General features: G+C 47.4%; 5 protein-coding genes across 5 annotated transcripts; 2 read left to right on the top strand and 3 right to left on the bottom strand.

The window, feature by feature from the left end:
- Positions 1-107: 107 nt before the first annotated feature.
- Positions 108-1,622, bottom strand: LY89DRAFT_489231 (uncharacterized protein). Its single transcript, XM_018207880.1, has 2 exons — positions 1,392-1,622; positions 108-1,329 (listed from the first exon to the last, which is right to left on the bottom strand). The coding sequence occupies exons 1-2, from the start codon at positions 1,420-1,422 to the stop codon at positions 329-331; spliced, it is 1,032 nt and encodes a 343-aa protein (XP_018073724.1). The 5' UTR covers positions 1,423-1,622; the 3' UTR covers positions 108-328.
- Positions 1,623-1,758: 136 nt separating this feature from the next.
- LY89DRAFT_706136 (kinesin-domain-containing protein) lies at positions 1,759-5,857 on the top strand. Its single transcript, XM_018217502.1, has 8 exons — positions 1,759-1,943; positions 2,003-2,156; positions 2,208-2,332; positions 2,597-2,882; positions 3,375-3,500; positions 3,550-5,210; positions 5,255-5,374; positions 5,419-5,857. Exons 1-8 carry the CDS (start codon positions 1,920-1,922, stop codon positions 5,485-5,487), a joined length of 2,565 nt encoding a protein of 854 aa, XP_018073725.1. The 5' UTR covers positions 1,759-1,919; the 3' UTR covers positions 5,488-5,857.
- A 1,831-nt stretch (positions 5,858-7,688) lies between these two features.
- Positions 7,689-9,169, bottom strand: LY89DRAFT_642392 (FAD/NAD(P)-binding domain-containing protein; the record flags this gene model as incomplete). The annotated part of the gene is made up of 3 exons (XM_018211747.1): positions 7,689-8,186; positions 8,236-8,936; positions 9,006-9,169. Coding segments are annotated over 3 exons (1,312 nt in total), but the record flags the coding sequence as incomplete, so codon positions are not given.
- A 382-nt stretch (positions 9,170-9,551) lies between these two features.
- LY89DRAFT_695931 (MFS transporter) lies at positions 9,552-11,241 on the bottom strand (the record flags this gene model as incomplete). The annotated part of the gene is made up of 6 exons (XM_018216793.1): positions 9,552-10,194; positions 10,242-10,324; positions 10,370-10,558; positions 10,609-10,709; positions 10,757-10,852; positions 10,899-11,241. The coding sequence occupies 6 exons, from the start codon at positions 11,239-11,241 to the stop codon at positions 9,552-9,554; spliced, it is 1,455 nt and encodes a 484-aa protein (XP_018073727.1).
- Positions 11,242-13,025: 1,784 nt separating this feature from the next.
- Positions 13,026-14,966, top strand: LY89DRAFT_489338 (uncharacterized protein). The gene has a single exon (XM_018207882.1). The coding sequence runs from the start codon at positions 13,256-13,258 to the stop codon at positions 14,747-14,749; it is 1,494 nt and encodes a 497-aa protein (XP_018073728.1). The 5' UTR covers positions 13,026-13,255; the 3' UTR covers positions 14,750-14,966.
- The last annotated feature ends 1,078 nt before the right edge of the window (positions 14,967-16,044 follow it).

A 16,044-nucleotide genomic window follows, 5' to 3' on the forward strand; every position in this document is an offset into this window, starting at 1 on the left:
CAAATTGTAGATATCAACGAAGTTAATTCGGACATTGGGAGTGATCATTTCGCCTGGATTCTTCCTACAACTTGCTCATGATGCTGCATTTTGCATTCAGCTTCCACCCGTTTCGTGTATATGGTCAAAAATTCGAAGGCGATGTATTTACTCAGGGTGAGGAGAAGCATAGCACACACGAAAATCTGAAAGAAATGAGATAACTCGATACTGAACAGACTTTGAATTCAATTCTGCATGAATGCATTGCAGAAGATGCTATCGCTTTCCCGACTCCCTGACCGATCGTCAGTCCAATGCCCTGAACGCCATCATAATCCATCCTTATCTATCGCCTCTTCTTCGACCATGCCTCCACAAATGCGGCCTTGTCCTTCACAGTCAAGCCCACTCTCTTGACTCTCCCTAAACGTGCTAGCGCTTCCCCCACCTTATCAAGAATTCGTTTCTCTTCCGGGTTTACTTCTGCTGGTTGATCACTCAAACTTGTTAGAGTGTCTGTACTACTTGTCATAGCTGAATCTTCTCCAAGTGTATCAAGAAAATTGGTCAAATATCGATCCTTCTTCTCAGTCGCGTGATCTGTTGGTTTCGAAGTGTTGTAGACAACTTCTGCTATCCGGACTTTGATACAATGGGTTGGTTGTGAAAGGAGGTTCCATATGAATGACCAGTAGTGACGTGGAACTGGGGTGGTAATATCCGGAGGACTATATCTCAGACTGATGGGGAAGATCTTCGTCTGGGCAGGAGTTGTGAGAAGACTTGGACTGAAAGGGAGTATCCCTTTTCCATTCGTCGTCGTACATTCGGGGAAAACAACCACAACTCTTTGCGGGTTCTCCACAAGCAACGTCTTCAAATCCGTGAGCTTCGCACTCTTGGGTGGTTGGTCTTGTGGGCTTGACAGAGCTCGTAGAATTGCTCCAAGCAAGGATATGCGTCGAACTTGGCGTGTATGAGGATACGAGACTGTAAAGATAGGATCGAAGATGGCAGCAAGATATAATGAGTCGATCGGTGAGGTAAAGGAGGATGCGATAATGCTTGATGGCTGAGGTATCCTGCCCTCATGCTTTTTTGCTAATGAGCCTTTCTTGACTCCATCAATCTGCAGATCAATCCACCATATGCCCGGTATGCCCAATATCATCCATAGTATAGCTTTCTTGAATAGCGAACCCAGAGGAAACCATTGTAGGAACAGAAAGTAAGTCGTCGCAACGGTAACGAAGAATGGTAATTTGAAAAGAAAGAGGAATATGTGGACAGGTAGATAGATTCCTGCAGGCGTCGAGGATATCGGGAAGAAGGGAGCTATTCCAGATCCTACAGTTCGTGCATCAGCATGGATCCATGTGTTGATCTCATGACGTGTTGGAGGTACAAACCGCGATCACGAAACTGCGAGTACTTCTCCATCACGAATGTATTGCGCGCGAAGGTCTCAAGCTCGAGAAACGGTAGCCAGAAACAGAGAAATGGTGCCTATCGTCGCATGGCCTCGAGGACTGCGAGTTGAAATGGCAGAGAAGAATTCAGGTGGCAGACAAATATATGGGATGTCAGAACATTGGAGTTGCATCGATGTCCGTCTGCTCGTCTGGAATTTTGTACATTCGGTCATCTTCTCTGCGGAGCTGAGTTGGCTTGTGAAAGAAGCAGGGGTTGTCTGACATTTAGCCTAAATGGGGCTAGCATCTTTGGTTGCCGCAGCTGCTCCTCCCGGCCTGAGGCCGAATATCAACAACCGCGAAAGTAAACACAAACTCGATCGTCACTTCAAGCATCATCTTGTCTCTTCTACCTATTGCTAAACAACGCGACTGGCTGTTGCTCAATACTTCTCGAAAATTCATCTGTTTATGCATGCAATTGCCTGTCTACGTATGTAGCAATTGCTACCGTTGAGGTTCAAAATGGAACACGCGGAGGAGAACTCGGTATGCTCGTATTGATGTCTCTCTTTCTTCTCATACTGACGATTCGACTCTATTATCAGAGTACACGAGTTTCACGACTACGACCTCCTACTCAAATAGCTTCTCCTGGAAAAGGTCTATCAGAGATTTCAGAATCAGAAAACAATGCACGATCCAAACAAGTCTCGAGGATGCCTCCACCAGGGAGTCTGAAGCATAAACTCGGCTCGTCAAGTATGTGGTTCTTGGTTGAATGATTGTGGATGGAGCTGATGGAAACTGCAGACTATGAACCTGAACCCAAAAGGAAGACGCTTGCGGAAAGGGCAGGAGAACCAAGATCCGTCGCAGCTGCCACGCCAGGCCCAAGGACATTCGTGAAAGCAACATCTCTTGTCGGAGCTAGTGGTGTAAGCATCTTCCTATAAATCCTAGATATCACAACACCTCTCTATCATGGAAAAGCAAAAGCTCTGGCAGCTCGAATCTCCCAAGTCTGCTCGCGATTTCATTCGGCCTGCACGAGCACATCAACCTGTCCCTCGTTCTCCAAGAATAGCTTCGACAAACGGGCTGAGGTCACGCCTACAACGTCCGCGGCCTCCTCAGACTGTGATTCAAGCCACAATGATCCTACACAGTTCGTCCTAGGCTCTTGCTAACTCACCCGATAGAAGCCAATGCACGGGCGAACCCAGTCCTACACATCATCGATATCCTCCTCAACACGAACGCCATCCGTATCCTCTCGCAATACATCGAATGGAAGCTTCGCAAGCAGCGTCGGTCCTGCCGGCCGTCCAGCTACTTCTTATGGCAGTCGATCACAGACCTCAATGGCTTTCAGCCAATCTACAACAACACGTCCAACTCTGGCCATGCCGAAATCTCGCCCAACTACCTCCATGGAGAACTACTCGGACGACGACGAAGATATTCCATCACAAGGGAAGCGTAAGGGTACGTCACCAGTGACTTCTATACCTGCATTACCTGCAATTCCAAAGACAAGACTCAGAGCACCTCAATCCATGTCCTCATTGAATTCTATGCAGTCTATGGCTCGTGGCCGAGACTCATCCCTCGCTTCAGCTATGGGTAAGCTGTCAATTAATGGAAGTGTCAAGTCTAGCGGAACACAAGAGCATCAAGCGATATGCTCAAAAGCCAGAACACCGTCCCATCCATCCGTATCTCATAAGCCGTCTATCAGTACAGGCTTGAGAAATATGAGACTCAATAGCGGAGAACGAGCACTAGTGCTTTACGAGGCGCCAGGAGGAGTACCTCCGAACACACCATCTCAAATTCCTGTGCCTTCCAAGGTGGAGGCAGTGAACGCTACTCCTACTCCTACTCCTACCCCGCGGCGAAATGCCAAGCCATCCCCTCAGAAAAATTCATTCTTGACAAAAGATTCTAATATTGTTGCTGACGTTGTTCCATTTGTAGCTTGGGACGTTCGTGGACGGCTCGAAGACGTGGAAGCCATGTATTCTAGGATGAAGGATACACTCGCTGGAACCAATCTAGAGCGAAGTGGCCTTGAAGAAGCTGTATCCATATACAAAACTCGAAGTATGTCGCTTAGAATTTCACTGTGGCATTCGTACTGACTTTTCTACAGTCGCCGAGCTAGAGGTTCTTCGAACCCAAATATCATCAGAGAACAAGACACTAGAAAGTGACTTGGATGCTATGAGGCAAAAGACAAATATGCTCCAAGAGAGGCTACTGACCACTACCACTAGCCTAGAGGATAATATCAGAACCACTCGGATAGTGATGGACGATATGAAGCGCGAGCACCGGAATGAGATTGATCAGCTGCGAAGGGACAATGCAGACGAGGTCGAACGTCTACTACGTCTACACCGAGAGGAGCTCCGAGAACTGGAACGCCGTGCAGCTACCGAAATGGAGGACAGGATCCGTGAACTTCAGCGACGGAATGACTCCAAGCTTGAGGATGAGCGCATTCGCAGACTTCGCGAGGTCCAGGAACTCGAGTCTCGCATCACAACAGAAAGTCAGAGTCTTGACTTGGCTTTACAGAAGAAGGATCGGGAGATTCAAAACATGAGAGGCGAGTTAGAAGATGTCAGAGGAGAACTGGACCGAGAACAAATTCTAAAAGGCAATGCCCAAAGAGATCTCTCGGCGCTGAAGGAAACCTTCCAGATGACTGGCGTCGAGAGTTCATCCACCATTCAGAGCCTCGAAAGCACAGTGGCAAGTCTTCGCGCTCGCATCCATTTCCTCGAATCTGGAAGCAAAGCACAATCCGACAGCTTTGCCGAAATGGAATCCAGGCTACAGGATGCCGTGCGTTCGGCTGAAGTGTCGAAGCAGAAGTTGATCAAGGAAGAGTCTCTTCGCCGTATCCTGTTCAACCAAGTTCAAGAATTGAAAGGCAACATCCGTGTTATGTGCAGAGTACGACCAGTCTTCGACACCACTGAGGGAGATGCGGCCAAGTTGAAATTCCCAGATACCGAAAAAGAAAGCAAAGAACTCGAGATCCTTGGCAAAGAGGAAAAGAGTAGTCTTGGCAACATCACCAGAAAGACTCACTCTTTCACATTCGACCGTGTTTTCGGACCTGAAAGTCAAAATCAAGAAGTCTTTGAGGAAATTTCACAGCTTGTTCAGAGTGCGCTTGATGGGTATAATGTATGTATATTCTGTTACGGTCAGACTGGATCCGGAAAGACACACACAATGTCTTCTGCCGACGGCATGATACCTCGAGCCACACATCAAATCTATGAGACAGCAACAAACCTCAAGGACAAAGGTTGGACTTATACAATGGAAGGAAGCTTCGTGGAGGTCTACAATGAGGAGATTCACGATCTGCTCGGTAGCTCGAAAGACTTTGACAAAAAGAAGCACGAAATACGCCACGACGAGCAGAAGAAGCAAACTACCGTCACAGGCTTGAAGACGGTGACGCTCGACTCACCCAATACAGTCGAGATGATCCTGAAGCAAGCTGCAAACAACCGAAGCGTCGCGGCAACCAAGTCTAACGAACGATCATCACGCTCGCACTCAGTATTTATCCTGAAGCTCGTAGGCCGGAACAGCACCACCAACGAAACCTCCGAAGGCACCCTGAATCTTGTCGATCTCGCTGGATCCGAGAGACTGAAATCATCAGGCGCAGAAGGAGATAGAATGAAGGAGACGCAGAACATCAACAAGAGTTTAAGCTGTTTAGGAGATGTCATCGGTGCTTTAGGTCAAGGCAAGGAGGGTGCTCATATTCCATACAGGAACTCAAAGGTAAACAATCCAATTCCCGCCGGTGCATCATACTGACCAAATAGTTGACATATCTTCTACAATACTCCCTCGGTGGTAACTCAAAGACACTAATGTTCGTGATGGCGAGCCCCCTTGAGGCTCATCTCAGTGAGACTCTTACCAGTCTGAAATTTGCTACAAAGGTATGTTTGATCATTGCATTGGCGAACTTTGCTAACCATCCCAGGTACACAACACACATATTGGTACAGCAAAAAAGTCAACGAAGGTCCGGGAACGTACCAGCGAGTCATAAGGTGTTTGGGTACTTGTTTGAGTAGCATTCAGCGTTGAAGCATCAGCTTCTTCAAATTCAAGAATTGTTCGAGGGGCGTACGGAGTATTATTTGTCTGGAAGAGAGGCTTGGTCATGATTGTACATCTGGTGCTGGCTAGACTCGGCCGCCAGCAGGAGGGTCAGTGTTATTGGGGGCGGGTGAATTGAATACCATGATGGATGCATGCAGCTGCCTATCTGTATTGGTTGTAAGCGCTTTGTAGTGACAAGGTAGAAGGTCAACAACTTTTCCTATACAACGGTGATACGATTATGTGGGCTACCAAAGTCTTCGAGTGGATGCATCGTTTCTTTGTACAAATTTTGGTCTTGGTCAACTTGTCTCGGGTCCAATTTGGGATTGCGATCCTTACATCCACCCCAATTGAGACTTTAACTACAAGATCATGCACTTCTTGCAAAGTGATACGCCATTATAGCATTCGAATTGTGTATATGTCATAGACGAGCACTGCTTGTACTCAACGCCGTCTTCCTCTCAATGACGTTTGTTTGTTGATGTTCGGATGTTCGAGTCACTTTGGCGCGTTTGAGTAGCACGTGCACACGCGGGGCAAAGCAAGCTCCGAACTTCAAGCCTGGTTACCTACCTAGGTATCGACACTTTCATCCCAAATACAACACATCAACACTCTCCCGAGAGAAGATTTCAACGGTAAGTCGTGCAGACGATCACGTCATGAAACATGCTAACATATTCTTGTAGAATTCCTACAGCAGATATCAACGCTTTTGCTTCCTCATCTTGTTCTGCCTAGCAGCAGCGAACACGACTCAATCCAATCTCCAGATCGCGAGAGGGGACATGGCGACCTCACACACCTTCACACCGTTTCCGCGACTACCTCTTGAGATCCGGAACATGATATGGGATCGAGCAGGTTCCACGCCCAGGAATCTCGATATCTGGGTCGAGAAGGAAATTGATGACAGTGAAATCCTCCATTTCAAATTCATTTCCCAGCAACCTTTTCCCGGTGTCCTTCTTGCGAACAAAGAATCAAGGGCAGCTACAAGCGACAAGTTCCAACCCGAGTTCCGGAACATGGAAAGAGGAGGATCCAGGTATGGTAATAATTGCAAATTCAGCAATTCGTCCATCATGCGCAACCCTGTTTTGGATCGAATTTGCCCTATGGGTGTTATTCCAAAGCATGTTGCATGGGAAATGTTCGAGGCTGTCCCGGCGTCGTCTTGCGCAATCAACGTCTACTTTAATTCGGAATATGGATACTCGCCCAAGGATCCCTTGGAGAAGATTATGTTTTGGCAACATGGGAAACCCAAGGATATACACTACGACAAAATCCTCTTGTATTTCTGTGACACTGATAAACTGCCTCCAATAACGAGACCATTCGAACTGGTTCCCATATCAGAAGAGGCAGCGATGGTTGGCGAGTGGAAAGCTCTTGAGAAAGCCAAACAATTGCTTCATGAAACGTTTCACAAGGACTTAACACTCCATAGATTACGGATCCACCGAAAACATACAAGAGAAGGAAAACCGGATCCCACTGAGGCGGAGCTAGACCCAGGTTGGCATTTTCCCGAGCTGAAGGCTGTCGCTCTTGTCCTGAACTGCGTAAGGTATTAGTTTGTAATTTCTCTATTCATGATGAGAAGACGAAGAGCAGATATGATTGCCAGCTTCCATGTGCGCATGTTGGAGCGGATACACAAGGTTGAGCTTGGGCTTTATAAATCAATTGTATAGGTACTCATTCTTGCTTCCTTTCTGCATCATTATGCATCCAATTTGGAATGCATAGGTCCAAGAGCAAGTGCTCAAAACTTTCTCCACTCATTCAAGGCTCTGCTCGTTGATTCGTACCCTCTCTTGTGACATTACGCTTTCATTTGTTGAGTTCATCTCTCGGCCCCGGCAGAATGAAGATTAATCCTCTCCTATTCGATTTTATATGTGCTCTGAACGCTCATCTCCAACCGCACACGACACCCGATGACTCTTGAGCTCATCATTTCTTGAGTTCCCTGCCAACTTCGGCAATCAATCTCTGAATGTACGGACTTGTGTGCCTCAAGCTTCAAGCCCTTGAAAAATAACCACAAAATTCAGACCGCAAGAGAAGAATGCCACCGGGCTTGTGGGGCAATACATTTCTAGAATAGCACAATTGCTCTCTTGTTTCCTGTATCACGGGTTTGGTCCAAATTACTTGCCTGTCCAAAATTCCTCGAATTACAGCTCATGGAACGCCGTTTATGCTTTCATAATTCTTGACAAGTTTCTTGGCTTCGTCGAGCATTGCACCAAGATCGACCTCCCATGCCCATTCCATATTCTCCTCCATCCTACCCGCCAAACGTTCGTAGTCCAGCAGCTCACCGTCATCATCCTGCAGCTCCAGCGTTCTCCCATTCTGTCTCGAATTTGTAACTAGTTTTTGCGATCTTGGCCGTCTTATGGCATCATAAGCTTTGAAAGCATACCCAATGTCCCGGCGTGACTTGATAAATTCTAGTGTGAGAAGCCCTGACAACAATTGAGCATCTTCGACCGCAAATCCTGCTCCCGAGCCTGAATGAGGAGTTGTTGCATGGGCTGCATCTCCAATCAAGCAGAAATTTCCCTTGACGTATGTTGGAGCTGGAAGATGATCGAACAGCGCCCATTTATCGGGTTCGTCAATCAACTGTACGCATTAGTTGCATTGGCCAAATTTTCGACCTCGAGGGACATACCTCTAATAAAGCAGTTGGTATCTTACCCCAGCCCTTGTAATCTTGCAGAACATCTTCTCTACTCGCAGGCACAACCCATTGCCGGTCTATCCACGGTTTGCCTTTCGCATCTACAAAAGCAACAATATTCAGTCCCTTACCGCCTCGGATTGGAAACATTAACAGATGTCCTCCATGCCCCACATACACTTGTCTATTCTCAACCAGTTTCCCCGCAACTTCAACTGCTTTCTCCATGTCTACGACTTTTCTATAAGCATATTTCCCACTGTAAACAGCATTCGCGCTCTCATCTCCGGATCCAAGCATAATCTTCCGACAAGCAGATCGAATCCCATCACAGCCCACCACCCCGTCAGCCTCAATCTCCATCCCATCATGAAACTTTACCTTCATTTTCCCACTTCCCTCATCTTCATAAACATCAACAACTTTCTTCCTAAATTCAGTCTTCACAGACTTTGGAATCAAAGCAACAATCTCATCCAAAAACTGAGACCTCGAGGCCCCACAATGTACGAATCCGCCTTTCGTCTCGATCTCAGCTATTAATTCGCCGGCGTGAGGACCAGTACCGTGTCGAACGTCGAACCAGATGTGTGCTTTTTCTGGGCTGGCGTTGGGTGTTGCGACGCGGTTGTGTGCTGCTGTTAAATCTGGGGAGATCAAGGTCATTGCTTGGATGGCATTTGGTCCGAATCCTGGTTGCTGTCAGAAGAAGTTCATATTTGGAGTGGAGATGAGATAGAGATGAAGGGAGCAAGACTTACCTACACCCGCGCCGATTTCTGAGAATCCGGGTCGAGATTCGTAGATTGTGAGGTGTAGACTGGGATTGTGTTTTGAGAGGGCAATGGCGAGTGTTATTCCCGCGATTCCGGCGCCGATGATGGCGATTGATATTAGTTCGTTGGAGCTTGCTACTGAAGTCATATTGGCATGTCGGTCAAATTGTGATATACAATAAGTAACAGTGAAATAAAGGAAAAAAGGTCACAAAGAAGTGAGGTGTCTGGGTGTGGGGTTGCACAAGATGCTCTGGAACTCGCTAAGGTCTGGCGACTCAGGGGTGAGCATTCTGGCTGATCACCCCGCCATCTCGGGGAGGAGATTGCGGGGGAGGGGTTCTTGATGCACATCATTCATCGGGCTTTTACTTTTTTGACTCTACGATTGGAGGCTCATCGGATGTATAAAATGTACAGCACATTTCAGAACATTTAATGATTTTGTAACAATAATAGCGCGATACAAGATACCCGGTAGACACAGATTTTCGCTCATTCCAAACTGCATTCTTCCTTAGTCTCATTGCATCAGAGAAAATATCTAAAATCCGGATGGTCGTCTCCAAGGTCTCCCAAAATCTCATGAGCAGCATCAAGTTTCCTGTCCTCTTTCCCCGCAGCTCTCCTTCTATTCTTCACAAACATGACAATCTCCATGATCGTCGAAGATGCAAGACCAACAACAGTTACAGCAAGACCAGCACCAAATCCTGTCTGGAATCTAGGAGTCTGTTCTGTGATGAAGACATTACTCGATATCAGATTTCCGTAGTTCCCAAGCCCGATCATGAATCCCGTCGCAAACGCAGCTTTGGCATTACCGCCCATGTTGTTCGACAGCCATACCACTAGGATTGGCATTTGGATGTACGCGCAAGCTGTGATGGCAAATAGACCGAAGTAACGAGCGCCGATCCAACGGATGGGGACCGCGAGCTCAATTTTCCAGCCGGCAATTCCAAGCACGGATCCGAGGACCAGGAAGCCATATCGATTCCGCAGTTTTCCGGAGCAATAAGATGTAATTAACGAGAGAACCAAAGCGACGAGGTAGACTGGTATCGTGTGGACTTGGGCTTGCGCACTAGAATAGCCGAGTCCTTTGAGGATAGTGGGTTGGAAGGAGACGATTGATGATGCCGATGTATCAGCAGCGAAGTAACAGAGCATTCTAGGAATTGTTAGCAAGAGCCTTCTATTTGAGGGTAGATGGAATACGCAAGCCAGATCTTTGGATCAAAGAGACATTCCTTCATAACGAGTGGATTGTAGTGGTCGGGCCGAGAGGGGCCGGCATCGATCTAGGCACCGTGAGTGATGGTCATTGAATGCCTTCATGTTCTTACCCTGAGCATATCAAGCAAATACCCTTTCTCGTCTGCTTCCAAGAAAATCGAATTCTCAGGGTAGTCAGGGATGCAGAAAATCCCAATGCCGGTTGCGACAACAGTCATGAAGCCCTCAATGAGGAAGATCCACCGCCAGCTCGAGAATCCTCCAACTCCTTTCATATGTCCGATTGCGTATGCGAGAAGCTATTATTCGGTTGAGTTACTTGTTACGTGGAATGGACTTTTGGCCTTACCCCGCCGAATGCTCCAGCTAAGCCTATCGCGCTGAAGAACAGTGCATACCTGACTGTGAAATCTCGCCGTTTATAGTACCTGCCAATCAGATATGCGCACCCTATACAGGTCAGTATACTCTGCTAAGCCGAGGTCGCTGTCACTCACCAGGGATAAAACCAGCCTCAAAGCAACCCATCAAGAATCGACACACAAGTACGCCTTTGTAAGATCTAGTGAGTCCCAAGCCAATGGTACACAATGCTTGAAACCATCAGTTTGAGTATTCTTGGGCAGGTGGGATACTCACACCAACAAAACATCAGGCCAGACAAGTAAATAGCTGGTCTGGCGAACCCCGTCTTCATGAGCATGTTACTTGGCAGCGCGAGACAAATATATGGGATGTTTAGAATCCACAAAGATATGTTGTAGTCATTATGCTTCATGTTCAATTCTGTCGTCATGCCTTCGATTTTGGCATTGGCAATGTTCGTCCGATCAATGTACGTAACAATGAGAAGGACCATGAGGGGCGGCAGAAGTTTGAAGTCACACTTTCGTAGAATTCGACGCTCGAGATCTGTGTTCACGATGAATCCACGATCGATGTCAATGGGTTGAATTCTGTTATCGGCATCTTTTTTGTCCATGTTGAAGTCATTCGAGGCGGTGCTTTGCACAACGACGCGTTTCTCGTTTAATGCCATGGAGTTGACAGGAACGAAGAATTTTGAAATACATAGGAACGGGCTGTTGAAATATAGAAACGTAAGAATGGCTCATGCAAGACAATCTACTAGCTTCCTAGGATACTTTTGTCGGGTCACACAACCGCTGCTAAAGGCGATGTGCTGACGACTTCACGAGATCATGCTGATGACCTGCACGATTGAATGGTATGCAATTGTTTCGCTTTCGGATCCTTGGTAGAACAAAACGCGGCAAAGAGCACGGCATATACAGCGGATACTTTATGATAATATCCAGATCCTTGAACATTCGGGTCGGCACTTCCCCCGCATTTCATCTCATGCTCTTCGTGATCGCTCTTTCCCCGGCTACCTGCATGACCCTGACACTCATTTGGCCAAGATTATACTTGCACATAGGGTTCATGTAATCTAAAAGCTTGAAGCAGGAATGCCGAAAACACACCTGAATCCAGACGTTAACGTTACGTTGGCGCAATCGCTTGACAATCAATCTCAAGAGGATCGAGAGATGCTCACTTAATTTGAGTCTAGCATTGCTTTTGAATGACTGATGAGAATTATATATGAAGGCTTGTAGAAGAGATTTAAAGGGACAAAAAACGATGACTAGATTGCTAGGAGTATGTAAGCCTATGCGACAAGAGGCAGGGCGGGAAGAGCAAGTTCTGTTTTTGCTTCACTTAGATGGAGCCAGCATTAATATGATTAAGCAAAGTAGTAGAGTTCGTGAAACTATTCAGATACCACAAGACTAAAGAGTGAAATCGGAAGCAACACCGAAAGGGAGTACGGGACGAGTGATAACACGTGATTCAACCATGCTTTGCGCATAGACTGGATCACTACAATTGTTGTAGTTTACCGTACTCTGTATGTGTCAATTGCTCATGATAATCCTGTAAGTCTTACGGAAGACGTTTGTGAAGTCGATGAATGGCAGCTGAGGTTTGCTGTTTGGATCGAGGTTGTGGCCTGGCTCCGTGGGTCGGTGCCTTGGACGACAACCCCTTTAATTCAACGCGATTTTCTTTGAGGACGACCATCACCTTCTTATGAATCTCGGCGACGACGTTCTGCTCCTTACAAAATCGATACTCCTAAGATGTCACGTCAAAGTCGCTCTCGATGCGGCAAAAATATGTTCGCGACGTCGAGTCATGTCTTGATGGAGCAGTGAAGGCTCTTTTGCCCACCGACGGAACCAGCCTCAACGACCCACTATTCGTCGTCGATTCTCAGCCACCGCTACTGCTTTAACAACTATGTGTGGGGAGGTGGCTCGAGTTGGATATATTTCGAGCCTTGTCTCGTTTACGTGCTGGGAAATACGTGGATTATGGAGATCTCTTTGAAACGCGGTGGGGCAACGCAATGCAACGAAGAATCGAGAACCTCTTGATCAACAGAGACGAAAACCTTACGAGAATAGTATAATGTTCGAAACAAAGTGCCAAGTCTGGCCACAGCTTCACCTTGTAAGCGGACGAACATTGATCAGCTTCCGACTTGGAGACTGTTTATTCGACACGCGGCGTTTCGTTTCAAATCCAACGATTCGTTCAGAAGAATCGACGACACCTCATCGTCCGAATCTGGACGAAAGTTAAGCCGCAGGGCTGTATTGGGAAGCTTTGATCCTCTTACGATCTTTTAGGAAAGCCTCAGCTGAGCAATGGAGCGATTTGCACGCCACAGCAGCACGCGTCTGTGTGGAGAACCATGAAACTTCATGATGTGGGGTTCATCCAAAAATTCACCTCTCAGTCCTTGGCCATCCGATGAGCTGAGCTGGTTCGTATTGGAACGAACATCTGATATGGCATCTCAGTGTATAAGTATACATTGAATTCCCTCGCAACATCATCATCCTCCACCATCTTCATCATCAGCTTCAGTTCCTTTTATCCTTTCTTCCATTATCGTTTCATTCTTCGGCAGCGCCATTTTCACTATGAAATCTTTTGAAATTCTCATTCTCGCTGCTTTGGCCAGCAGTGCTTCGGCACAGTTCTCTTCGGGCAGTGCGAACTCTGCTGGTCCAGGTTCGGCTCCGTCTGGTCAACCAACGGGCACAGGAGGACTTCAACCAATCCCAAGTGGAGGTTTCTCAGCTCAAAGTGGTGGACTTGGAGGCGGGTTTGCAGCTCAGAGTGGTGCGTTCGGATCTGGTGCGGCAGGGACTGGAATAAAGCAAACTGGCTCAGCCCGAAGATCGATGACTGGATCCTTCTCTGGCACTCCTCCATCAAGCGTACCAACTGACGCTGCGAATGTTCGACGTCAAGCGCCATCCGATATACCTTCAGGCTCTATGATGCCGTCAGGCGCATTACCGTCGGGCCCCATGCAAGTCGGCACTAGCGCTATGTCTAGAGGCATGCCAATCGGAACAGGTGTACCTTCAGGCTCTAGCGTCCCTCCTACGATGTCAGGAGCACCCAATTCTATCGAAGGCAACTTTGCTAGTGGATCTAGTGTTCCGCCATTGAAGTCTGGGTCTCCTTCAGGGACACCACCATCAGGCGCGCCTCCCTCGATGACCGGTCAACCCACAGACATAGCGCGTCGTCAAGCCCCTTCAGATCTCCCTTCGGGATCTATGACGCCTTCGGGGATTCCTTCGGGCGCTCCTCTCTCTGGCTCGATAATGCCACAAGGCACTGAATCACCCACAGGACCTAAACCCTCCGGATCTGGCACTCCTCTTTCCATGACAGGAACACTTGGATCCGCTGCAGGCGACTTTGCAACTCAGTTGGGAGCACCTCCATCCGGTACACCTTCGGGAACTCCGCCATCTGGAACTCCGCCATCTATGACGGGAGCTCCCTCTTCTCTAGCTGCTCGCCAAGCACCAAGCGACGCACCTTCGGGTTCATTGTCAATGATGCCATCTATATCTGGCTCACCCCAAGGATCCGGTGTTCCAACCGGTCTTCCCTCCATGTCTGGAGCTCACGACCAAGGAAACTTTGCAAGCGGCTCTGCAGCACCACCGTCAATGTCTGGTACTCCACCATCCGGTACTCCCCCGTCCGGTACTCCTCCATCAATGACCGGAATTCCATCATCTCTAGCTGCTCGCCAAGCCCCCAGCGATGCCCCTTCTGGATCATTCTCAATGATGCACTCAATCTCCGGCTCTCTGTCCATGCCACCAAACTCCGGAACGCCTACAGGTCTTCCCTCTGGATCTATGTCAATCCCACTTTCGGCTCCTACCGATGCCCCTTCAGCGATGGCCAACATTGAGGCGGCCATCAGCTCAGGATTACCAACGATTCCTATCCCCACTAGCGGTTTGCCTCTCATTCCCACACCCAGTGGCTCGGTTGGAGCCTTTGCGTCGGGAGCTGGGTTCGGATATCCCATGAGCGTTACCAAGAGTGGAGAGTTTGTGCCTACTACTTTTGCAACCAGTTTGAAGCCAAGTGCTTCTGCCTAAGAATCGAGAAATGGCGTGGGAGACTTACGAGTTCCCCTGTGTTCTCTTTATGTTTGTTCATGATGGGTGCTGGATGGTGTTTGATGGAGTAGAAAAATGGCGGGAAAAAGTTTAGACATTGGGATTGATTTGTGTTTGTATTTCTAGATCTGAAGTAGAGCCATCTTTACCTACGCAACAAAGTTCTCTCTTGATCATGTCTGTATTCAAGCAAGTTTGTTATGCCAATAATGCGTGAATGATTGAGCTGAGCCAATTTTGAAGATATCTCCTTGTCGGTGTCACATTCACGCAATTCAAGTAGTCAGAAATTCCTCTTGTTTCGATTCACGCCTTACTAACAGCAGATTCTGCGAGACTCACAGAGCTCAGAAGACGATAAATACCAACACACAATCTCGTGTTCCTTCCATCAAATTTTCTGGCGGCTACGGCTGCTAAGGTTATTGTGGACCTTCCCCAAGCTCGCCGGGTAACACGGTAATGACTTTCTTAGAGCGTTCACGAACAAGCCTGAGTAAGAACCTCTCCAATCGTTTCTTTTGACGGCTGTCAAGCTTTATTTTGTCCGTCTGCACGTTTGGGACTTTCATCTGATTCAATACAACATTGTCGCTCGTTGTTCCCATTCATCTATAGTATCGTCTAACGAATATCTAGTATCGACAGGTATGCAAAGGTTGACATCAGAAATTAGAAGTAGAGGTTATACTAACACTAGCAGGTCTCTGGATCCACGTCCTGAAATCAACTTGACACATTTCATGCACAAGTGTATCCAAATTACTTGAGATAACCAACACAGCCCGTGCTATTGCTTTCGGTCTAAGAAGCATAGCATATGGATCGAGCTGGACGTACCAAAGCTCAACCTCAAGATTCTTTTATACTCCGCTGCCAGGTGCCTTCTCACATTCACCCATTTGCATCATGCCAAACTTTTAACAAGTTGAGCACACTTTGATTCACTCTAACTTCGGTCCGCAATCTCAGACTTCCGGAGGTCTATATAAACAGTGGCCGCCTCAGAAACAAGGTGGCCTCCTGCAACCAAAGAGCAAAAGCCAATGAACCATTGATCTGCTGTGTATGTGATGTTGCGAAGCATTGGGGGGTCTATCTCTTGCAATAGTCTTGTAGAACAGAACTGGAATTTAAAGTGTTGCAGATATGGTTCATATCAGAACAAAGACTTGGTAATAGTAAGAATTAGTTAACAATAGTTACCTTTGAGTTGGTAGCTGGTGATAGTACTTAAAATGTAGAGGTTCCGCTACTTTGGGTAAAGTTTCGTG

The sequence above is a fragment of the Mollisia scopiformis genome (genome assembly GCF_001500285.1).
Source record: "Mollisia scopiformis unplaced genomic scaffold LY89scaffold_8, whole genome shotgun sequence".
NCBI lineage: Eukaryota > Fungi > Ascomycota > Leotiomycetes > Helotiales > Mollisiaceae > Mollisia > Mollisia scopiformis.